At 45.9% G+C, this 26,015-nt stretch overlaps 1 protein-coding gene across 2 annotated transcripts in view; it reads left to right on the plus strand.

The window, feature by feature from the left end:
* Nucleotides 1-26,015, plus strand: part of SHROOM3 (shroom family member 3) — a 566,845-nt gene that overhangs the window by 165,739 nt on the left and 375,091 nt on the right. For both annotated transcript variants that reach the window (XM_075352056.1, XM_075352061.1), the window contains one exon: nucleotides 18,404-18,558. In XM_075352056.1, coding sequence (XP_075208171.1) covers nucleotides 18,404-18,558 — 155 coding nt within the window. The remainder of the gene's footprint in view (nucleotides 1-18,403; nucleotides 18,559-26,015) is intronic.

The raw sequence follows: 26,015 nt of genomic DNA on the forward strand, positions 1-26,015 counted from the left end.
CGCTTGGAGTAACCCTTGCTTGCTGTGTTTTTAAAAGAAGCCAAGATGAACAGAGCTGGGGTCAGGAAAGACTTTGCTACCTACCCCGGTGTCATCCTGGGGACGGATAAGAATGGCGTATTTTTGAATGTGCTTGATGCAAATCTAGCTGTGAATTGTACAACTGGGGCACAACTGCTGCCACTGAAGGGGTGGGTGTGTGTGGGGCCCAATTTTTGGAAAAAAGAGTGACTCCGCTTGGAGTAACCCTTGCTTGCTGTGTTTTTAAAAGAAGCCAAGATGAACAGAGCTGGGGTCAGGAAAGACTTTGCTACCTACCCCGGTGTCATCCTGGGGACGGATAAGAATGGCGTATTTTTGAATGTGCTTGATGCAAATCTAGCTGTGAATTGTACAACTGGGGCACAACTGCTGCCACTGAAGGGGTGGGTGTGTGTGGGGCCCAATTTTTGGAAAAAAGGGAGACTCCGCTTGGAGTAACCCTTGCTTGCTGTGTTTTTAAAAGAAGCCAAGATGAACAGAGCTGGGATCAGGAAAGACTTTGCTACCTACCCTGGTGTCATCCTGGGGACGGTTAACTAGGCCGTATTTTTGAATGTGCTTGATGCAAATCTAGCTGTGAAGTGTACAACTAGGGCACAAGTGCTGCCACTGAATGGGTGGGTGTGTGTGGGGCCCAATTTTTGGAAAAAAAGGGAGACTACGCTTGGAGTCACCTTGCGGTGTTTTACATGATTTTAGAAGGGAGTGCCATGCCTATATCTGTGTGTCCTCCTCTTTTTCCTTGTCCAGCTGTTTTGTTTTCGCATGAGTATATGTCCTTGTCACTTTCCCATGTGTTTGTGTTGTGTTGTGAGTTGTTTGTCACCTTTTGGACACCTTTGAGGGTGTTTTCTAGGTGTTTTTATGTGTTTGTGATTGCCTGCCATTGTTTCCTATGCAGTTCGAGTTCGGTTCGTCGAACGTTCGACGAGCCGAACTCGAACGGGACCTCCGTTCAGCGAACCGACCTCGAGCCGAACCGGGACCGGTTCGCTCATCTCTAATCACCACACCCTACACCCCGGATAGGCACATCTAAGCTAGACCCAAAAATCCTTGTTGCCTTCCCCAGGGGCTGATGTTCACACCAGGGGGTGGAGCCAGGCGGTTGGTCTCCACCCACCAAGGAGTTCACAGTCCTGGAGGAGGGAAAACACAGGCAGTCAGAGTAGAGTCAGAGTAGGAGTCAGTCAGTGAGTGGTAAAGGAGCAAGTGTGAGGAGAAAAGTGACAGCTTAAGAGCCTGAAGTTGGTCTGGGTGTGTGCCCCGGACAGAGACAGCAAGGTTAGCAGACGGCGGTGACCATCTGCAGGAGTGGCCTATCAGAGTTGCCGTAAGGACCGTGGATGGGTGGTGGCCCGGCGGTACCGGACCGGTACACAAGGAGAAGCCAGCACCATTGGCAGGGGCCTTTCGGATCCCGGCAAGGCTTGGAGTCGCCGTGAATTTGCCAAATCCATCAGTGAAGGGGACCTCCGGGTCTCCAAACAACTAAGTCCCGATTGAAGGCAACAGTCCAACCGTATGAGAGAGACACCGCCACCACCAAGGCACCAGTTTCTCAGGGCCAGCGCCTGCGGGCAAAGAGGGGCTCCTCCAGCCCATATCCAAGTCGGGGAGCGGGTTACCGGTGGGAACCCATCGCAACCAACAGAAGTACTAGGTGCAGGGAAAGAGACAGTCACCGTTAACTACCGGAGAAAAGCAACAGCAGCCGTCCGTGGGAACCGTCTTTCCAGCCGTGTGCTTTACTGAGAACTGTGTCAACGTCTCAGGCTGAGTGAGTACCACTGTGCCGTGCGGCACAGCGCTGTCCCTGCGACCCTGCACCTCACCAGGCCCCACACCCGGCCTGCCATACACCCCTACCCCATCACCGGGCCCCGGGACAACCAACCCCCTACCCACGGAGGGGAGAAATAACAACAAAGCTGCTCCCTGTCACCGCTCCCGGGATCCTCGTCCAGAGCAGCGGTGGTGTCCACACAATCACCACAACCGTGGGTGGTGTCACGGACAATAAATCCCCAAAACCAATCCCCTTTTCACTCACGGGCGAGGAGCGCCGCTCGAGTCCCCGGGATCCGGCCCATCGCTCGAGCCACCGAGCAGCAGAGGCCGCAGCAGCAGTGGCAGCTGGACCCGAGCAGTGGGAGAGCGCAGCGTCCCCTCCTCCGCCCGCGACATATGGAAATTGCATACCTGTGGTTGTGCGCTCGTCAGCACCTGGCGCTGACAACTAAGATTACTGACAATGCGCAATGTGCACGCTATGGGGATTCACAGTCCATTTACGAATGTCACAATCATAACATATTATATGCATATCTGGCTAAATATGATGAGATCTTAAATCTGACGTCTTTGGTGTATGTATTAGGCACTTTCTATTATAGTTTTATCTCCTGATCCTAAAGGATTGGAACGGACCAAAGTATTTTGCAGGTTTTGGAATATATAAATGAATGCGTTTATTTTTAAACAAATTATTATTTTTATTTTTTTAAAGCTGATTTAATGCATATTATTACATATTTGATCTAATGTCAAGGCTGAAGTAAGAAATGTCAGAAAATAAGACAAAATGGAAAGTAATGACCTGTTTCTGTAGTTGCTATGGAGGGAACGCTCAACCTCCTGGATTGCTCTGCTTGGGGTTCTTGCAATAAGGTTTTCTAAAGATCCCATGGGACTGCTGACTCTTAAGATGGATCGGCCTGTGAAAAGCACTGACCCATGATTACAAATGCTGCATGCACAAGCAGTCATGCCACGCTGCCACATTTAGTACTGTTCGTTCTTTCTTGGAAAAAATGTTTTTGCTGCCATAAACCACACATCGTATACCAAGTATTTATGTGGGAAATATATTTATGTATGACGATAGAAATATTTTATCAATGGCTGCAACGGAGCATACAGTAATGTAACACTGGTCCTAATAGAACATATAGGCCCTAATTCATTATTTGCATAAATTTTAAAGTCACTTTTCTTTTTTGTCTTGATAGTCACTGATGTTTATTGGGCTATATTTATTAAAATGGCGCACGCTGTTCATGAATTTTACACAAAGTCAAAATAGCTTTTTTGTTCCTGTCATGAATCATTTTTAAGACTTTTTAAGCAATTAGTCACATCTCACAGCTTTGACTTTTTGAATAACATGAAAAAAAATTACCCCAGAAATAACAAAGTTACACCAAATTTTCCAACTTTTTAAAAAGTCAATCACAATTGATTCAAGTTGAGTCAAGCGAAAACATCTGGAATCATTAAAATCCATCCACAAAGTGAGAAAAACAAGGGCGCAAATAGAATAATGAATTGGGGGCAAGCAAAAAAAAGGAACAAAAAACACTAAGGGGTACTTTGCACGTTGCGACATCGCTACTGCGATATCGTCGGGGTCAAATCGAAAGTGATGTACATCCGGCGCCGGTAACAACGTCGCAACGTGTAAAGCCTAGGAGAGAAGATGAACGAGTGTCAAACAGTCAAAAATCGCTGATTTGTGTCACGTCATTTCCATAATGTCGGTGCGTCCGCAGGTACGATGTTTGTCGTTCCTGCAGTTCCACACATCGCTGTGTGTGAAGCCGCAGGACCGACAAACATCTCTTTACCTGCGCCCGCCATCCACCGGCAATGCGGAAGAGAGAAGGTCGGCGTGATGTTTGCGTCACGCTCATCTCCACTCCTCCGTTTCTATTGGCCGGCCGCTTAGTGACGTCGCGGTGACGACAAGGGGGAGGTGCGTTCGGCGTCACAGCGACGTCGCCGACCAGGTATGTGCGTGTGAAGCTGCCGTAGCGATACAGCAGCTCGCACTACATATCGCATGTGCAACAGGGGCTATCGCGCTCGACATCGCTAGCATTTGCTAGCGATGTCGCAACGTGCAAAGTACCCCTAAATGTTGGAGAGGTGTTCCTTTTATGGATGAATCCCAATTTTCAGTGTACAGGGCAAATGTAAGACTGGTAAATGGTGGTCACACCAGATACGGACTGCTTTTCTCATGCCTTTGGACTACCCAATACTGTAAAATTATAGTTTTTAGAGTATCCTTTTATTTTGGCCAGCCTAAGGCACACCTGTGCAATAATCATGCTGTCTTGTCAGCATCTTGATGTACCACACATGTGAGATGGATGGATCATCTCTGCAACGGAGAAGTGCTCACTAAATCAGATGTAGACACACTTGGGAACAATATTTGAGAGAAAATACTTTTTGTGCACATAGAAAAGTCTTAGCTCTTTGACGTCAGCTCATGAAAAAGGAGACCAAAACCAAGTGTTACGTTTATATTTTTGCTCAGTATATACACACTACAGTTCAAAAGTTTGGGGTCACCCAGAGAATTTTGTCTTTTCCATTAAAAAATCATACTTTTATTTGTCAAATGAGTTGCATAATGAATAGAAAATATAGTCCAGACATTGACGAGGTTAGAAATAATGATTTTTACTTGAAATAATAATTTTCTTTTTCTAACTCTGCTTTTGATCAATAGCAGTAATAACTATGCATATAGTGTTGTGCCTTGAAAAAGAATTCATACCCTGTGAACTTTTCCACATTTTTTTACATTACATCCACAGTCAAAAGGAATCTGTCACCAGGTTTCTGCCACCTAATCTGAGAGCAGCATAAAGTAGGGGCAGAGATTCTGATTCCACCAAATTGTCACTTATTGGGCTGCTTAGTGCAGTTTTTATAAAATCACTGTTTAATCAGCAGGAAATTATCAGTAGAGGACTACTTGGCCTGCTGTCAGGTAGTTCAGCATATTCATGAGCTCTGTATAACTGCTAGCTTTCCAGCAGAGAAAACATTGATTTTATCAAAATGACAGCAAACAGCTCAGTAAGTGACACATCGCTGGAATCAGGGTCTTTGTGTCTACATTATGCTGCTTTCAGATAGGGGAGCAAAAAGCTGGTGACAGATTCCCTTTAAATGTATTTAATTGGGATTTTATGTGATATACCAACCCTAAATAGCAAGTATTTGTGAAGTATAAAGGAAATAATACACATTTTTTTTAAATATTTTGAAAATATAAATTTGTAAGACAACTTTTGCTGCAACTCTTTTGGAGTGTCTCTACCAGCTTTGCACATTTAGAGGCTGAAATGTTTGCCCATTCTTCTTTACAGAATAGCTCTAGCTCAGTGACATTGGATGGAGGGCATCTGTAAACAGCAATTTTCATGTGTTGCACCAGATTCTCAATGGGATTTAGGTCTGGACTGTGACAGGGCCATTCATACACATGAATACAGTTAGGTCCAGAAATATTTGGACAGTGACACAATTTTCGCGAGTTGGGCTCTGCATGCCACCACATTGGATTTGAAATGAAACCTCTACAACAGAATTCAAGTGCAGATTGTAACGTTTAATTTGAAGGTTTGAACAAAAATATCTGATAGAAATTGTAGGAATTGTACACATTTCTTTACAAACACTCCACATTTTAGGAGGTCAAAAGTAATTGGACAAATAAACCAAACCCAAACAAAATATTTTTATTTTCAATATTTTGTTGCGAATCCTTTGGAGGCAATCACTGCCTTAAGTCTGGAACCCATGGACATCACCAAACGCTGGGTTTCCTCCTTTTTAATGCTTTGCCAGGCCTTTACAGCCGCAGCCTTCAGGTCTTGCTTGTTTGTGGGTCTTCCCGTCTTAAGTCTGGATTTGAGCAAGTGAAATGCATGCTCAATTGGGTTAAGATCTGGTGATTGACTTGGCCATTGCAGAATGTTCCACTTTTTTGCACTCATGAACTCCTGGGTAGCTTTGGCTGTATTCTTGGGGTGATTGTCCATCTGTACTATGAAGCGCCGTCCCATCAACTTTGCGGCATTTGGCTGAATCTGGGCTGAAAGTATATCCCGGTACACTTCAGAATTCATCCGGCTACTCTTGTCTGCTGTTATGTCATCAATAAACACAAGTGACCCAGTGCCATTGAAAGCCATGCATGCCCATGCCATCACGTTGCCTCCACCATGTTTTACAGAGGATGTGGTGTGCCTTGGATCATGTGCCGTTCCCTTTCTTCTCCAAACTTTTTTCTTCCCATCATTCTGGTACAGGTTGATCTTTGTCTCATCTGTCCATAGAATACTTTTCCAGAACTGAGCTGGCTTCATGAGGTGTTTTTCAGCAAATTTAACTCTGGCCTGTCTATTTTTGGAATTGATGCATGGTTTGCATCTAAATGTGAACCCTTTGTATTTACTTTCATGGAGTCTTCTCTTTACTGTTGACTTAGAGACAGATACACCTACTTCACTGAGAGTGTTCTGGACTTCAGTTGATGTTGTGAACGGGTACTTCTTCACCAAAGAAAGTATGCGGCGATCATCCACCACTGTTGTCATCCGTGGACGCCCAGGCCTTTTTGAGTTCCCAAGCTCACCAGTCAATTCCTTTTTTCTCAGAATGTACCCGACTGTTGATTTTGCTACTCCAAGCATGTCTGCTATCTCTCTGATGGATTTTTTCTTTTTTTTCAGCCTCAGGATGTTCTGCTTCACCTCAATTGAGAGTTCCTTAGACCGCATGTTGTCTGGTCACAGCAACAGCTTCCAAATGCAAAACCACACACCTGTAATCAACCCCAGACCTTTCAACTACTTAATTAATTACAGGTTAACGAGGGAGACGCCTTCAGAGTTAATTGCAGCCCTTAGAGTCCCTTGTCCAATTACTTTTGGTCCCTTGAAAAAGAGGAGGCTATGCATTACAGAGCTATGATTCCTAAACCCTTTCTCCGATTTGGATGTGAAAACTCTCATATTGCAGCTGGGAGTGTGCACTTTCAGCCCATATTATATAAATAATTGTATTTCTGAACATGTTTTTGTAAACAGCTAAAATAACAAAACTTGTGTCACTGTCCAAATATTTCTGGACCTAACTGTATGCTTTGATCTAAACCATTCCATTGTAGTATGTTTATGGTTGTTGTCTTACTGGAAGGTGATCCTACGCTCCAGTCTCAAGTCATTTGCAGCCTCTAATAGCTTTGCCTCCAGGATTGTCCTGTATTTTGCTCCATCCAGAGCATGCTGTGGCTACCATCATGTTTGCCGATGGGGATGGTGTTTTCAAGGTGACGTCAAATGTTAGTTTTCTACAACACATAGCGATTTGCATTTAGTCAAAAAACTTGTACTGTGGTCTCATCTGATCAGAGCACCCTGTTCCACATGCTATGTAGGCGACACAGCCAGCATGTGGAAGAAGTGCATATTTGCAGTGTCGGTAGAGGCCAGATGTAAGCAGTATATTAAGAGGAACCCTCCAGTTTATCCTATTGGTTGCTAGCCACTGCCAGGTACTGCAGATCATCTAGTATTCAAATAATAGGAGCTGATCTGCAAAACGTGGCAGCCACTATTATTAAATAGTAAAATATTGAATGTATTAATTGGCAGCTTTCTAATCTAAATAAGGGTCCATGCCCATGATCAGTGTTAGCAGCGTATTGGACATAATGTGCTTTTCTTGCTTCAAAATTGCTGTGTAGTACAATACAAGAACAGTGGATGGATTTATAGAAATCTCCTGCCCACTGTGCTTCCTATAAATGTTACGTAAATTGACCTGTGTTGCTGCTTTCCGAGCCACAGCATGTCAATTTATTCTTATGGAGATGTTAGTGTTTTGGGCGGGAGAACAGTGCATAAATACGCTGCACCAAAAATCCTGATCGTTGGCACTTATAGAGTGTTCTCCTGCACAGGACACTAGAGTCTCCACAAGAGAAATTTCGCTTCATCCAGAAATCCAGCCAAGAGGAATAAATGTACCGCCCCGTGCTCGGCAGCCGAGCCGCTCGGATCCGGACCTTCAGTGGGTGGCTCGAGGGTTTCCGAACCCGGGGGTCCTGCGGTCACTCCAATCAAAAGGGGGTTTGTGGTTTGGGGACGTAGGTGTACGGCCGGAGCCGTGTTAAGTTCGTGACGCCACCCACGGGATGTGGTGAAAGTGGACACCACCACTGCAGTTACGGGGCACCCGGGGGAGATGTTTGGCAGCAAGTTGTTAACCCCTCCGTGGGCAGGGATGGCGGCCCCGGGACCCATTGGGAGTGTTTGGCGGTGCAGGGAGATGGGCAATCGGAGGGTGCGGATGTACTCACTATTAGTAAAGACACGAGTCTCTGGTAAACCAAGGTTATGGTGGTCGGTGCCCACAGCTGGCTGCAGTTTGGTCCCCCACCCGGCTGGTGGTCTCTGTCTTTCTCCTGCACCTGTGTGTGATGGTGGACTGGCTGTGCTTGCAACTTCAGGAGTCCGCTCCCGGCTTGTGGTTGCCTGAGGAGCCGTTTGCCCGGAGACGCTGGCCTGTGGGATCTCTGAGCCGTAGCGGTGGCTTTCTATCCTCCTCGTTGAGCTGTTGTCTTCAGTTGGGACTTTGGGTGGGACAGGACCTCTAGTCCTGGCCGCAATCAGTTAATTAGCTAGCCCCCAGTAGCTTATGGACCTAGCTTCAGGGTCTGAGTACCCCCCTTTGTGCTCCGGTTTCCGAGTCGGTTCGCTGAGTCGGTACCGGCGGGCCACTACCCTGTCCCGGTCCACCTCGGTTCCACCGAGCCGTTTTCCTGGCTCCTGCAGACAGAGGCCTCCGTCTGCCTCCTAGCCTGAGGTACCAGGGCTCCTACCCTGGCACCTGCTCAAATTGGGTTTTCTCTCCTCTGCTGGAGCTGCACACAGCTCCAGCCCACACACCTCTCCAACTTGAACTCTACACTGTACTGTTTACTTTCCCGCCTCAGGCTGTCTGAGACTCCTAGTAGGGCATCTTCCAACTGCCTGGTTCCGCCCCCTGGTGAGTCCATCAAGCCCTGAGGGGGGTGACTAGGGTTTAAATGTGTTTGGCTGTATGTTACCTATGAGAGACAGGTGTAATGCGGGGCCCTATCTGTGACCACCTGGCTGGCCAGGGCATCACATAAAGAATCCTTATGATCTGATAATGGACCGGACACACCTGACACTTTATACCATCAGAATTACTCCATTTTCTATTTACTCCACTGTAGTTCTGTTATGCAATGGAAAAATGTAAGAATGTACCATGTGATACCTACCAAAGCCACAACTGATAAACAGGAGTAGTTAGCAGTGCTCAGTCCTTCTGTTCAGCACCGGTGGTAATAATGATTGAGAAGAATCTATGGAATGGATTGTTTGCGAAGAGTGACCACTAATCACAGTGTTCCCATAAGAAATAAAGGAGTGTCTACGAGGTAGGGTGACATACCAGCAATCTTCATATGGCAAATGGCACAGTCTAATAATGAGTATTGTAAATTGTGTATTTTATTATAAAGACAAAACAACCACTGATATCGGGGAGACCAGCCAGAGAAAACACTGCCAGCAGCCAGCAAGGGCGCTCAAGACAGTGAAATCCTAGGTACATTGCCCCCTGGGAAATATGCAAATAAAAAAAGTCCATGGAGCCTCTGTTAGGAGTCTCAACACAGAAACCAGCCAGATATCCCTCCGGGAAGGACCCAGCCAAGGGGTGGCTCTTTTTAGGAGACCACCATAACCACCATATTAAGTGGCCTTTTTAGTCAATATCCAACTTTTTGACTAGTTTAAAGATATGACAAGGGAAATACCAAGGCCAGGTATCCATCCACAGACAGCTGTTTCGGGGTATTGCCCCTCATCAGTGTGGAGTAGGATTCTGGCCGGGTGGGAGCAATGCCTAGTAGACCAACAAGACAAAACAATCACTGATCTCGGGGAGACCAGCCAGCGAGGGCGCCCAAGACAGTGAAATCCTAGGTACATTGCCCCCCTGGGAAATATGCAAATCAAAAAAGTCCATGGAGCCTCTGTTAGGAGTCTCAACACAGAAACCAGCCAGATATCCTTCCGGGAAGGACCCAGCCAAGGGGTGGTTCTTTTTAGGAGACCACCATAACCACCATATTAAGTGTCCCTTTTAATCAATATCCAACTTTTTGACAAGTTTAAAGATATGACAAGGGAAATACCAAGGCCAGGTAGCCATCCACAGACAGCTTTTTTGGGGTATTGCCCCTCATCAGTGTGGAGTAGGATTCTGGCCGGGTGGGAGCAATGCCTAGTAGACCAACAAGACAAAACAATCACTGATCTCGGGGAGACCAGCCAGAGAAAACACTGCCGGCAGCCAGCGAGGGCGCTCAAGACAGTGAAATCCTAGGTTCATTGCCTGGCTGGGTCTTTCCTGAAGGGATAAGTAATGGGGAACCCGAGCACTCAATAAGAGAGGAGAGGAAAATTTGAATGCAAGTGTTTTTATTCACAACCGACAAAAATTGCAAAATGTGAACCCTGACACAAAAGCAACAAACCAACGTTTCGGATTATCAGACCTTTCTCAAGGTAGTTGCTTATAATAGAGACGCAGAGGTATACGGGTCACAGGGACAGCCGTCAGGGTAGAGGGTAAGTGGAGGGCGTCACATTCAGCATTAAGCGGTATCAGAATGGTGGTGATGTGAGGATTAAACACAGAGGCAGAGGAGGAGAGGAGAAGACGCCTGCTCATAGAGGACCATATAGTGCTGGAACAGCGGTGGCAGTGGTGATCCTAGGTTCATTGCCTGGCTGGGTCCTTCCTGAAGGGATATCTGGCTGGTTTCTGTGTTGAGACTCCTAACAGAGGCTCCATGGACTTTTGTTGATTTGCATATTTCCCAGGGGGCAATGTACCTAGGATTTCACTGTCTGGAGCGCCCTCGCTGGCTGCCGGCAGTGTTTTCTCTGGCTGGTCTCCCCGAGATCAGTGATTGTTTTGTCTTGTTGGTCTACTAGGCATTGCTCCCACCCGGCCAGAATCCTACTCCACACTGATGAGGGGCAATACCCCGAAACAGCTGTCTGTGGATGGATACCTGGCCTTGGTATTTCCCTTGTCATTTCTTTAAACTAGTCAAAAAGTTGGATATTGACTAAAAGGGCCACTTAATATGGTGGTTATGGTGGTCTCCTAAAAAGAGCCACCCCTTGGCTGGGTCCTTCCCGGAGGGATATCTGGCTGGTTTCTGTGCTGAGACTCCTAACAGAGGCTCCATGGACTTTTTTGATTTGCATATTTCCCAGGGGGCAATGTACCTAGGATTTCACTGTCTTGAGCGCCCTCGCTGGCTGCTGGCAGTGTTTTCTCTGGCTGGTCTCCCCGAGATCAGTGATTGTTTTGTCTTGTTGGTCTACTAGGCATTGCTCCCACCCGGCCAGAATCCTACTCCACACTGATGAGGGGCAATACCCCGAAACAGCTGTCTGTGGATGGATACCTGGCCTTGGTATTTCCCTTGTCATATCTTTAAACTAGTCAAAAAGTTGGATATTGACTAAAAGGGCCACTTAATATGGTGGTTATGGTGGTCTCCTAAAAAGAGCCACCCCTTGGCTGGGTCCTTCCCGGAGGGATATCTGGCTGGTTTCTGTGCTGAGACTCCTAACAGAGGCTCCATGGACTTTTTTGATTTGCATATTTCCCAGGGGGCAATATACCTAGGATTTCACTGTCTTGAGCGCCCTCGCTGGCTGCCGGCAGTGTTTTCTCTGGCTGGTCTCCCCGACATCAGTGATTGTTTTGTCTTGTTGGTCTACTAGGCATTGCTCCCACCCGGCCAGAATCCTACTCCACACTAATGAGGGGCACTACCCCGTAACAGCTGTCTGTGGATGGATACCTGGCCTTGGTATTTCCCTTGTCATATCTTTAAACTAGTCAAAAAGTTGGATATTGACTAAAAAGGCCACTTAATATGGTGGTTATGGTGGTCTCCTAAAAGGAGCCACCCTTGGCTGGGTCCTTCCCGGAGGGATATCTGGCTGGTTTCTGTATTTTATTATAAAAGCACACATCACTGCAATGCTCGAAAATATAATAATCTGGAAAGAAGATAAAAAGTTTCTTCTCTAGTCAAGTATGCTGCCAAGGAGTTTGTATAGCAGTGCACTGAACCTGTTACGTAAAATACAGAGATATTTTCACCTAAATGCCATGCGCTCATATTTTGCCAAATATACGCCACAGGCACTGTGATTGGACCTCAAAGGTGAACTATATATGATGGTAGTTTTTTTATTTTTCTGCACTTGTTAAAGGGAACCTGTCATCAGAAATTTTGCTTTAAACCTAAAAGTTTCCCCCTCTGCAGCTCCTGGGCTGCATTCTAGCAAGGTTCCTGTACTTTTTGTGGCCCCTTTTAAACCAAATTAAATACTTTATAAACTTGAACCTTTTGCTATGTAAATTTTGTAAATCGTCCATGGGGGCGGGCTCTCTGCTGACCGTTGCTGTTCCTCCAGCAGATTTACGCCGCCCCCAACGCTGAATTTCATATCTCACGACGCCGCCCCTGGGCGCCTGTGGTCCCGCACATGCGCTGTGCGACTGTAGCGGGACTGTGCACTGTGTACACGTGTGACCGCTGGTGACGTTTTGCGCAGGCACGAGGTTATGGGCGTCGCTGTGAGTGTCATCAGCAAGTGCCGCCCATAACCTCGTGACCGCACTTTCCCCCCACTGCCTCCAGCGTTCTGCGCAAGCGCTTGCTGGCCAGATGACCCGACGTCACCTCTTTCCCATCTTGCCCTGCTGCAGGGTAAGATGGGAAGGAGGTGACGTCAGGTCATTTGGCCGGCGAGCGCTTGCGCAGAACGCTGGAGGCAGTGGGGGAAAGCGCGTCCACGAGATTATGGGCGGGCACTTGCGATGCAATCACAGCCCTGCCCATACTCTCGTGCTTGTGACACACGTCACCAGCGATCCTGGCATGGGCGGCACCTCGGCGCAGGGGGCGGCGTCCTGATGGATGAAATGGAGCGCGGGGGGACGGCGTCAATGTGCTGGAGGAACAGCAACGGTCACCACAGACCCCGCCCCCATGGACAATTTACAAAATTTGCATAGCAAAAGGTACAAGTTTATAAAGTATTTAATTTGATTTAAAAGGGGCCACAAAAAGTACAGGAACCTTGCTAGAATGCAGCCCAGGAGCTGCAGAGGGGGACACTTTTAGGTTTCAAGCTAAATTTCTGATGACAGGTTCCCTTTAAGGATATAAAAGTGCAAAAGCAAATCCTATTGTCACAAGGGTGTCCTGTCCTGGGAGACTTGTCACAGGTTTGGTATGTGAGTCCCACATTACCTTGTGAGACTAAATATTAAACATATTTGCTTTCTTTTAGTGCAGCAAGGGTTAAGGACTTTTTCCTTGCTGGTAGTTTCTTGTTAGTTCATCTGAGGTGCAACCAGTTTGCGACCACTCCCATTTCCTTTAAATAGTTACATGTCCTATCATCTGAGGCCGGTTATAGAGATTCATTCTGAACTGACCACCTTGGAGGAAGAAAGCTTTTTGTAGCTACTGGAGCCATGTTGCCTGCAGCCCTGGTGGTTGGCTGCAGGTTTGAAGTTGAAATATATCCTTTTGTCTGTTCCTCTTTCTGACTACCTTACCTTGTGTCAGACTATTGTAGTGGTGTAGTCCAGTGCACTCATCGGCCTTTGCACTAGTGAGGGTGAGTGGAGGCACAGATAGGGACTACGCACGTGATGGCAACAAGCGGAAGGACTCATTTAGAGACTTTAAGGGAGCACAGGGTTCAAACACAGTATAGTAACAGCAGGTGCCCCAACCCACGCTTCCTAACATCACGGCCTACCTCTCCCTTTCCATCCCTGTTGTACCTCTGTGTTGCGCTGTGCACCGGGCGTCCCCTTGCTTGAGGTCGACAATAGCACAATGCATCGGGCATCCCCTTTAGTAGTGTTCGAGCAGAGGCCAAGCTTATGCACTTATGCTCTGTTAAAGACGGGGCTCCTCAGACCTGATCTTAGGGGCACTTTGCACACTACGACATCGCAGGTGCGATGTCAGTGGGGTCAAATTGAAAGTGACGCACATCCAGTGTTGCAGGCGATATCGTAGTGTGTAAAGCATTTTTGATACGATTAACGAGCGCAAAAGCGTATCATCGGTGTAGCGTCGGTCATTTCCATGAATTGGGATTGACCGATGTTATGATGTTGTTCCTCGTTCCTGCGGCAGCACACATCGCTGTGTGTGAAGCCGCAGGAGCGAGGAACATCTCCAGCTGCATCACCGTGTCTCACGCCGGCTCTGCGGAAGGAAGGAGGGGGGCGGGATGTTTACGTCCCGCTCATCTCCGCCCCTCCGCTTCTATTGGCCGCCTGCCGTGTGATGTCACTTTGACGACGCACGACCCACCCCTTATTAAGGAGGCGGATGGCCAGCCAGAGCGACGTCGCAGGGCAGGTGAGTGCATATGTGAAGCTGGCGCAGCGATAATGTTCACTACGCCAGCTATCACCATGATATCGCAGCTGCGACGGGGGCGGGGACTATCACGCACGGGATCGCAGCATCGGCTTGCGATGTCGTAGTGTGCAAAGGGCCCCTTAGTGTCCCAAAGCCCTGTTCTCAGGATTGTTGAGAATTCCAGTGGTCGGTAACGCCAGTAATTAGCATGTTATCCCTTATCCTACTGATATGGAATACCTTGCAAATTTAGGAAAACATCTTTAGAGAAATTGTCCAATATTACATTTATACAGTTAGGTCCAGAAATATTTGGACAGTGACACAATTTTCGCGAGTTGGGCTCTGCATGCCACCACATTGGATTTGAAATGAAACCTCTACAACAGAATTCAAGTGCAGATTGTAACGTTTAATTTGAAGGTTTGAACAAAAATATCTGATAGAAATTGTAGGAATTGTACACATTTCTTTACAAACACTCCACATTTTAGGAGGTCAAAAGTAATTGGACAAATAAACCAAACCCAAACAAAATATTTTTATTTTCAATATTTTGTTGCGAATCCTTTGCAGGCAATCACTGCCTTAAGTCTGGAACCCATGGACATCACCAAACGCTGGGTTTCCTCCTTCTTAATGCTTTGCCAGGCCTTTACAGCCGCAGCCTTCAGGTCTTGCTTGTTTGTGGGTCTTTCCGTCTTAAGTCTGGATTTGAGCAAGTGAAATGCATGCTCAATTGGGTTAAGATCTGGTGATTGACTTGGCCATTGCAGAATGTTCCACTTTTTTGCACTCATGAACTCCTGGGTAGCTTTGGCTGTATGCTTGGGGTCATTGTCCATCTGTACTATGAAGCGCCGTCCGATCAACTTTGCGGCATTTGGCTGAATCTGGGCTGAAAGTATATCCCGGTACACTTCAGAATTCATCCGGCTACTCTTGTCTGCTGTTATGTCATCAATAAACACAAGTGACCCAGTGCTATTGAAAGCCATGCATGCCCATGCCATCACGTTGCCTCCACCATGTTTTACAGAGGATGTGGTGTGCCTTGGATCATGTGCCGTTCCCTTTCTTCTCCAAACTTTTTTCTTCCCATCATTCTGGTACAGGTTGATCTTTGTCTCATCTGTCCATAGAATACTTTTCCAGAACTGAGCTGGCTTCATGAGGGGTTTTTCAGCAAATTTAACTCTGGCCTGTCTATTTTTGTAATTGATGAATGGTTTGCATCTAGATGTGAACCCTTTGTATTTACTTTCATGGAGTCTTCTCTTTACTGTTGACTTAGAGACAGATACACCTACTTCACTGAGAGTGTTCTGGACTTCAGTTGATGTTGTTAACGGGTTCTTCTTCACCAAATAAAGTATGCGGCGATCATCCACCACTGTTGTCATCCGTGGACGCCCAGGCCTTTTTGAGTTCCCAAGCTCACCAGTCAATTCCTTTTTTCTCAGAATGTACCCGACTGTTGCTTTTGCTACTCCAAGCATGTCTGCTATCTCTCTGATGGATTTTTTCTTTTTTTTCAGCCTAGGATGTTCTGCTTCACCTCAATTGAGAGTTCCTTAGACCGCATGTTGTCTGGTCACAGCAACAGCTTCCAAATGCAAAACCACACACCTGTAATCAACCCCAGACCTTTTAACTACTTCATTGATTACAGGTTAACGAGGGAGACGCCTTCAGAGTTAATTGCAGCCCTTAGAGTCCCTTGTCCAATTACTTTTGGTCCCTTGAAAAAGAGGAGGCTATGCATTACAGAGCTATGATTCCTAAACCCTTTCTCCGATTTGGATGTGAAAACTCTCATATTGCAGCTGGGAGTGTGCACTTTCAGCCCATATTATATATATAATTGTATTTCTGAACATGTTTTTGTAAACAGCTAAAATAACAAAACTTGTGTCACTGTCCAAATATTTCTGGCCCTGACTGTATATTAGGTCATGTAAAAAATTTTCATTTGAAAAAAAAAATAAAATAAATAAAATTTGGCGATGAGCGGATCGTTTGGAATTCGGCTTTGTCAATTTTTACCGCAATATTAATTGTTCCTTTATATGCTTTGTGGTCTCCAGAGCATAAATAATGTAAGATATAGATAAAAAAAGTTAATACTCATTGATCACCTCTACAACCGTGTGCATCCTGTTGATTGTCAGACAGTATTATTTCGGGACTCATTACCCCATCTATTTGATGAGTGTTGGTAGTGTGTTGGGGTGTGCACTATATAGGGAAGTGATTTATGCTCACTTACTAGCCTATAACAGAGGTTGCATGCTGGATTGATTGAGTGGAAATAAATTAACCCTTGCACGCACACCTCACTTCACGTATAGAGAAGTGTGTACATGACACTATCTGTTTTACTCACAGCTATAAATGTGTTTTTGGAGATAATCATAGGTTTTGACATAGTGGTTGTAGTTATAAAGTGATAACTTTCCTCAGTGAGTGGAAAACTGTTCCTCCAAGTCATCAGGGCAGTACGGTAAACTGGTCTAGTCATAGTTTAAAAAATTGGCCTTTCCCATTGAGTGAGCTTGCTGAGGCTGAAGAGTACATCTGGTCTCACTGCGCCTTGCTGATATAAGTTACACTCTCTGAGACATAAATTTCAGTATTATCTCTAAACATTTGATCAGTAGATAGCCATGTTTATTGCATTCCTTTAGGGATGTAAAGAACTCTAGAACAAGTTTTTTAAATGGCCACTGTGATGGTGGAATATGGTGGGTTGTGTATGTTCAGATGTTGGGACTGTTGCCTTGTGTGTTCATTGTCCTGTCTGCAGGTTAATCACCCCCTTCAGTGCTTCTGTCCCTAGGTCTGGGGCAGGGGGACCTGGAATCCACCCAACATCTCTGCTTACTTGGGGGATTATTCATTCTGGCTGAGAAGGACAAGAGAGAAGCAGTAAGATTTCTCCTCTGTGGGAGAAGCTGATACCCCAGAGAGACTTTGAGAAACCCTGATTTCCCTTGAAAAGACTGGTGGAGAAGTGTAACTCATCTCTGGGATATTTATACCATTACTGGACTATTTGACTATTTTAGCCTCTGTTTGGTGGATTATTTTATGTACTTTCTTATTTGCTTGGAATAAATATTCTTTGGATTATTCACTCCTCTCTCGCTCTGTTGATTGTGTGATACTGGAGAAGGACCCCGTGTCCACAATTGTCACATTAGTCAAAAATCTGCAGGTGATATTTTTTTTACACTTATAAGATAACAAGATACTGCTGTAAATGGAGCAATGGGGGGGAATGTTTAATTGATTAAAAATAATTCCTTTAAATCTGCAGAATGAAATTAATGCAGAATAAAGCTTAACTATTTAAACCTTCCTTAAAGAATTGAAATACATTTCAGTTTATATGAAATCCATCAACAGAGTTCTCAAGCCACAATATTACTTTGAAATTCTTAGAATGAATAAGATACAGATGGTGACCGCCGAACAATCCTTCCTTCAAGGGGGAGGTGCGTTCGGCGTCATAGCGACGTCACTGCGGCGTCACTAAGCTGCCGCCCAATAGCAGAGGAGGGGCGGAGATGAGCGGCCGGAACATGCCGCCCACCTCCTTCCTTCCTCATTGCCGGTGGACGCAGGTAAGGAGATGTTCGTCGTCCCTGCGACGTCACACATAGCGATGTGTGACGCCACAGGAGCGCCGAACAAACAGCGGCATGCACCAAAAACGATATTTGGAAAAGGAGCGACGTGTCAACAATCAACAATTTTAGACGTTTTTGCGATCATTGCACGTCGCTCCTTGGTGTCACACGCTGCGATGTCGCTAACGGCGCCGGATGTGCGTCACTAACGACGTGACCCTGACGATATATCGTTAGCGATGTTGCAGCGTGTAAAGCACCCTTTACACTCTTGAAAAGGTTTGCGAGAGTTATGAGATTTATATGTCCCCTTTGTCTAAAAACTTTGCTAAATCAGTGGAAATGTCTTTGCAATGTTACAGTGATGCGTAGTATTTGTGCTCTGCTAAGCCTTGTACTTCTACAGGTTGACGAGAGTGGAAAAGTCAGTATGCTGGAGTCGGATCTGCAAGTTGGAGATGAAGTGGTGATGATCAATGGAGTCGAGCTGACCAGCTCAAGAAGAGAGGCAATCTCACTTGTGAAAGGATCCTACAAAAATCTCCAGCTGGTTATAAAAAGGTAAAAGTACAAATGTTCAATGAAAGAATATTGTGATTCACACCGGATAGTTTTTTTGGGTTGTTTTAAGGATAGAGGTTTTTACAAGGACTTATGCGAATATATATCTTCTTCAACTTATACAGTATGCTTCAATTATTAGCATTATGATGACCAAACCTAAAATACAGACTGATGTTACATTGGAAATATGCAAAAAGTCAAACATAGTACTTGTGTCTGGATATACTATATACGGTAGGTACTATGATGAGGCTACTGGTACTACTGCCGGAATGTAATACAGTAGCCCTATGGTATGGACAGTACTAGGTGGTTAGAACAATGTTTGTTGGAAGTACGGTAGTAACTGGCCACCACTTTGTGGTACAATGTGACTGGTATTGTTAAAAACATACTAGCGTCAGAATAGAATCACCAGTTTGCACAAAGAGGTCGGCACAGGGCAAATACCCCAACCCTGCTAAGCAAGGTGGCACAGATTCTTTTGTGGTTTATGACCATCAAATTTTTTAATACTCTTTCTATTGTAATATTACTTATATAGCACTGTTATTAGATTACTTTATGTATGGAACTATTATTTAGTCACGAATGTTGGTTTTATAAGAAATAAACTGTATATTTGTACCTTCTTAGGCACTGTGTAGCACTACTATATGGGCACAATACATTATAATATTTTTAGACTGTGGTCATGGCAGCATTTTATAAAATAGGTTATTTTCTGTTGTTGGGCACTCTACTGTATCGATATAGGGTACAAGTAGGAAACTATGGGACAGAAGAGCTCAAATAGGGTCTTATCCATCAGATACAGTATATGGTGATGATATGTTGAAATATGCTCACCTTGTTAAGTTGTGTGACTTACAACAAGATCGAAAACCTGTAATCAGCTGCTGCAAGAAGGGCTAGAAACAATGTGAAGGAACCAAAGATATGGCGTGGTGATAACTGCGCTGTTGAGAAGAAACAAAAGAACAATACAAGGATCCAGATGAAAGGCGGGCGGTTCATTTCTCAACGTGTTTCGAAGTGGTCACACTTCTTCCTTAGGAGACCCACTGTTGGTTCTCCTGAGGAAGAAGTGTGACCACTTCGAAATACGTTGAGAAATAAACCTCCTTTAAGCTGGATCCTTCATGTTGGTCTTTCCCTACTTCTCCGCCGTGCAGTCCTCACCACGTCATGTCTCTGGTTCCTTCGCATTGATGTAAAGGGTATGACACTGAGCACAGCAAAAAGTCACTGCAGCAAAATTTTTGTATAACCATAAATTGCTTAATTAAGACAATAAGTGGGAACTATTGTTTGATGAGTGTAATTAATGTTTTGTGTCGAGTTATATGAGATTTATTGGACAAAGAAGCAATATGACCGATGTATCAGCCTTTAAAAACTGAGCGTCAGGCATTCCTTATTCCCTTAGTATTAGAGTACCCATGCTAAACAAAAAGGTATGCTACACATACAGTATATTGAATACCTAAATCACCATTTTCTAGAGAATATAGTAACATTAAAAGTTCATTTGAAGAAAACAGAGTATACAGTAAGAATGTTTAAGACTTGGTTGCTATGGTTTATGATTGATTATAGTAATAAGATGTTTAACAACCCATAACAGATACATTGTTCACTTCATACATCAGTTCCATGTCTACCACACATTTTTTTACAATGACGATTCCACCGCGTTTATCTATATTCCAGGCTTTTAGTCTTTTTTCTTCAGCTAAACCAGTTTGCGCTTTCATTACAACATAATGATGCAGTGCACTTTTAGGAAAGCTTCTTCCATTTAATACATTTTGAAACAGGTGCTTCACGGGTCACTGCTTTGTGTGTATTGAACACTTGATATATCTTTCTGACATGCCTGATGTATTAACAATTTTACAGGTGCACACTTGAGCAACTTAGTTCAAGAATGTAGCTTGCTTAAGTGTTGGTTTTCACTTGTCTTTCTGTGTCTGAAGCCCATGACAAAGGTTGGGTTGAATGGAAAAGATAAATCACTCAGATGGCCGGTAGTATATTACACTGCTGTAACACTACTTAATACAGGTTGTACAACTTTGCAACAATGAGTGCACTAAAATGAATGAAGAAACCCCTAAAGACTAAACTAATGAAATGCGATACAAGAGAGGGGGCACTTGTGGGGTATGTTGGGTACTGTTACTATAAATATATATTTTTAGATCATATTAATAGTATCTGCAGGAACTGTTCTTTGGAAATTGTCAGCATATGTTGAATGTTTAAGGAACTTGTGGTTCTGGCATTAGAATATAGGACAATTGGGTAATACATTTATAACAATTTGTTAAGCCCAATTAATAATGTTTGTATACTGCAATACATGAATAGCTGTGAGACCGCTGGCCTTGATAGACCAGATCTTTAGTTGCACAACTAGACCAAGTGCAGCCATCAACTGACCACAGATAGTAGGTAAATAACATTCATAATAGTTCAATACTAGTGATGAGCGAGTACTAAAAAGCTCGGGTGCTCGAAGCTCGGGCCGAGCCTCCCAAGATACTCGTGTACTCGGCCCGAGCAACGAGCCCAATGTTATCCTATGGGAGACCCGAGTATTTTTGTGAAATGACCTCCCGGCAGCATGGAGAAACCCTAAAAATGTCACAAAAGTCTCAGAAGAGTGCTCAAATGACATGGCAACAGCATGGGGAAGACCCCTTGAAGCATTTATCACTCAAAAGTCACAGCTGTGAACAATTTTGTCCGCGTTTTACGCCATTTTTACGGACTCACCAGAAAACCTTCCAAAATGACCCCAAAATGATTTTTCATGGCGGAAATGTTAAGGGCACATACCCAATAGTGAGATAGAGCTGGTGTATGTTACTTTTTGAGATCAATACATGAAAGATTTTACGTGAAAACATTGTGTGGCACTCCGATGTCCCTGAGAAGAGACGTACATGAAGGCCTCTTGAGTCTAATGTGCCCATTTTGAGGAAGTGAGTCTTTGTAGTATTTTCCTTTGCCAGGGCAGTCCTAAATTGTGAGGTTCACCAATGCCCCTGCATACAGACGTGCATGAGGGCCTCAAAACATTAAGTGTCCATTGTCAGGAAGTGGGTGTATTATAGTATAGCCCTTAGGCAGGGCAGCCAAAAATTGGGAGGCTCCACATTGTCCCTGGGTAGAGACGTGCATGATGGCCTTTAAACCTGAAGTGCCCATTGTAAGGAAGTGGGTCTATTTCAGTATAGCCCTTTGCCAGGGCAGCCAAAAATTGGGAGGCTCCACATTGTCCCTGGGTAGAGACGTGCATGAGGGCCTCAAAACATTAAGTGTCCATTGTCAGGAAGTGGGTGTATTATAGTATAGCCCTTAGGCAGGGCAGCCAAAAATTGGGAGGCTCCACATTGTCCCTGGGTAGAGACGTGCATGATGGCCTTTAAACCTGAAGTGCCCATTGTAAGGAAGTGGGTCTATTTCAGTATAGCCCTTTGCCAGGGCAGCCAAAAATTGGGAGGCTCCACATTGTCCCTGGGTAGAGACGTGCATGATGGCCTTTAAACCTGAAGTGCCCATTGTAACGAAGTGGGTCTATTTCAGTATAGCCCTTTGCCAGGGCAGCCAAAAATTGGGAGGCTCCACATTGTCCCTGGGTAGAGACGTGCATGAGGGCCTCAAAACATTAAGTGTCCATTTTAATAAGTGGGTGTATTTCAGTATAGCCCTTAGGCAGGGCAGCCAAAAATTGGGAGGCTCCACATTGTCCCTGGATAGAGACGTGCATGATGGCCTTTAAACCTGAAGTGCCCATTGTAAGGAAGTGGGTCTATTTCAGTATAGCCCTTTGCCAGGGCAGCCAAAAATTGGGAGGCTCCACATTGTCCCTGGGTAGAGACGTGCATGAGGGCCTCAAAACATTAAGTGTCCATTGTCAGGAAGTGGGTGTATTATAGTATAGCCCTTAGGCAGGGCAGCCAAAAATTGGGAGGCTCCACATTGTCCCTGGGTAGAGACGTGCATGATGGCCTTTAAACCTGAAGTGCCCATTGTAAGGAAGTGGGTCTATTTCAGTATAGCCCTTTGCCAGGGCAGCCAAAAATTGGGAGGCTCCACATTGTCCCTGGGTAGAGACGTGCATGAGGGCCTCAAAACATTAAGTGTCCATTTTAAGGAAGTGGGTGTATTTCAGTATAGCCCTTAGGCAGGGCAGCCAAAAATTGGGAGGCTCCACATTGTCCCTGGATAGAGACGTGCATGATGGCCTTTAAACCTGAAGTGCCCATTGTAAGGAAGTGGGTCTATTTCAGTATAGCCCTTTGCCAGGGCAGCCAAAAATTGGGAGGCTCCACATTGTCCCTGGGTAGAGACGTGCATGAGGGCCTCAAAACATTAAGTGTCCATTTTAAGGAAGTGGGTGTATTTCAGTATAGCCCTTAGGCAGGGCAGCCAAAAATTGGGAGGCTCCACATTGTCCCTGGATAGAGACGTGCATGATGGCCTTTAAACCTGAAGTGCCCATTGTAAGGAAGTGGGTCTATTTCAGTATAGCCCTTTGCCAGGGCAGCCAAAAATTGGGAGGCTCCACATTGTCCCTGGGTAGAGACGTGCATGAGGGCCTCAAAACATTAAGTGTCCATTGTCAGGAAGTGGGTGTATTATAGTATAGCCCTTAGGCAGGGCAGCCAAAAATTGGGAGGCTCCACATTGTCCCTGGGTAGAGACGTGCATGATGGCCTTTAAACCTGAAGTGCCCATTGTAAGGAAGTGGGTCTATTTCAGTATAGCCCTTTGCCAGGGCAGCCAAAAATTGGGAGGCTCCACATTGTCCCTGGGTAGAGACGTGCATGAGGGCCTCAAAACATTAAGTGTCCATTTTAAGGAAGTGGGTGTATTTCAGTATAGCCCTTAGGCAGGGCAGCCAAAAATTGGGAGGCTCCACATTGTCCCTGGGTAGAGACGTGCATGATGGCCTTTAAACCTGAAGTGCCCATTGTAAGGAAGTGGGTCTATTTCAGTATAGCCCTTTGCCAGGGCAGCCAAAAATTGGGAGGCTCCACATTGTCCCTGGGTAGAGACGTGCATGAGGGCCTCAAAACATTAAGTGTCCATTTTAAGGAAGTGGGTGTATTATAGTATAGCCCTTAGGCAGGGCAGCCAAAAATTGGGAGGCTACACGTTGTCCCTGGGTAGAGACGTGCATGAGGGCCTCAAAACATTGTTCCCATTGCAAAGGAGCGGGTCTCCTGTCGTTGTAATGTCCATTCTGCAAAGAATGGGCGAAAAAATTTACCACTGGGGGTATACCTGAAACAAAGACCTAACTATTGTAACGGTCATCATGATGGCGCATGAGGAGAAGGAGGAGCAGTCCAGCGATTATCCAAAGTCGAGAAGTGTACCCATGGGTGAGTGGAGGTACATGGCAAACTTTAAATTCCGCTCTCATTTGCTGGTGGTGTGGTGAAGTCTGGCCCAATCCAACCCTTGTTCATCTTTATCAGAGTCAGCCTGTCAGCATTTTCAGTTGACAGGCGGGTGCGTTTATCTGTAATGATTCCACCTGCGGCACTAAAAACACGCTCTGACAAAACGCTAGCAGCAGGGCAGGCCAGGACTTCCAAGGCGTAGAGAGCCAATTCATGCCACGTGTCCAGCTTGGATACCCAATAATTGTAAGGCACAGAGGAATGTCGGAGTACAGTTGTTCGATCTGCAAGGTACTCCTTCAGCATCTGGGCAAACTTAGGATTTCTTGTGGCACTACCCCGCACCTCAGGGGCTGTGGTACGTGAGGGGCTGAGAAAACTGTCCCACATCTTAAAGACTGTTCCCCTACCTCTGGCGGATTGGACTTGTGCCTCTCTCGGCTGTACGCCTCGGTTGTCCACTGATTCCTGACCTATGCCGCTAGCGTTTTGTGAGGGGAATGCTTTGCCTACTTCCGTGAGTATGGCCTTCCGAAACTGCTGCATTTTGGTTGACCTCTCCTCCACGGGAATAAGAGACAAAAAGTTCTCCTTGTAGCGTGGGTCTAACAGTGTTACCAACCAGTAATGATTGTCGGCCAAGATGTTCTTAACGCGAGGGTCACGAGACAGGCAGCTTACCATAAAGTCAGCCATGTGCGCCAGACTCTTAACAGCCAGGACTTCAGTAGCCTGACCAACAAGATGACTGAACATGCTGTCCTCCTCCTCCTCCTCCTCCTCCTCCTCCTCCTCCTCATCTACCCTGTCCTCTGGCCAGCCACGCTGAATCGAGGATATGACTGGTGTGCATGTCATATCCTCAATTTGGCCGGAGAGTTGCTCCATGTCTTCATCCTCCTCCTCGTCATAGTCCTCCACTGCACGTTGTGATGAGACGAGGCTGGGCTGTGTGTTATCACCCACACCCACTACTGTTTCTTGCTGCAACTCATCGCGCTCCGCCTGCAATGCATCATGTTTGTTTTTCAGCAGGGACCGTTTTAGAAGGCAGAGTAGCGGTATGGTGACGCTAATAATGGCGTCATCACCACTCACCATCTTGGTGGAGTCCTCAAAGTTTTGGAGGATGGTACATAGGTCTGACATCCATCTCCACTCCTCAGGTGTTATGTGTGGAGTTTGACCCATTTCCCGACGGCTTAGGTGATGCAGGTACTCAACAACTGCCCTCTTCTGCTCACATATCCTGACCAACATGTGCAGAGTTGAATTCCAACGCGTGGGGACATCACACACCAGTCTGTGAGCCGGAAGATGCAAACGGCGCTGAAAGCCGGCAAGGCCGGCTGAAGCAGTAGGTGACTTTCGAAAATGTGCAGACAGGCGGCGAACTTTTACCAGCAGATCAGACAGCTCTGGGTATGACTTTATAAACCGCTGAACCACGAGGTTGAGCACATGGGCCACGCATGGAACATGTGTCAGCTGGCCTCGCCTCAAAGCCGCCACCAGGTTCCGGCCATTGTCACAAACGACCTTTCCTGGCTTTAGGTTCAGAGGTGTGAGCCAGTGATCTGCCTGCTGTTTCAGAGCTGTCCACAGCTCTTCTGCATTGTGGGGTTTGTCACCTATGCAGATTAGCTTCAGCACAGCCTGTTGCCGCTTCGCCGAGGCAGTGCTGCAGTGCTTCCAGCTTGTGACTGGTGTGGAGGGCACAGTGGATGAGGATGCGCAGGAGGAGGAGGAGGCTGAAGAGCATGACATTCCGGAGCTGTAGAGTGTGGGTGAAACACTGACTGAGGTAGGGCCTGCAAACCTTGGTGTGGGAAGGACGTGTTGCGTCCCTCGCTCAGACTGGGTCCCAGCTTCCACAATATTAACCCAGTGTGCCGTCAACGAGATGTAGCGGCCTTGCCCACAAGCACTTGTCCACGTGTCTGTGGTTAGGTGGACCTTGGGTAAAACAGCGTTGTTCAGGGCACGTGTGATGTTTTGTGACACGTGGTTATGCAACGCGGGGACGGCACACCG

Source organism: Anomaloglossus baeobatrachus, chromosome 1 (genome assembly GCF_048569485.1).
Source record: "Anomaloglossus baeobatrachus isolate aAnoBae1 chromosome 1, aAnoBae1.hap1, whole genome shotgun sequence".
Lineage (NCBI taxonomy): Eukaryota > Metazoa > Chordata > Amphibia > Anura > Aromobatidae > Anomaloglossus > Anomaloglossus baeobatrachus.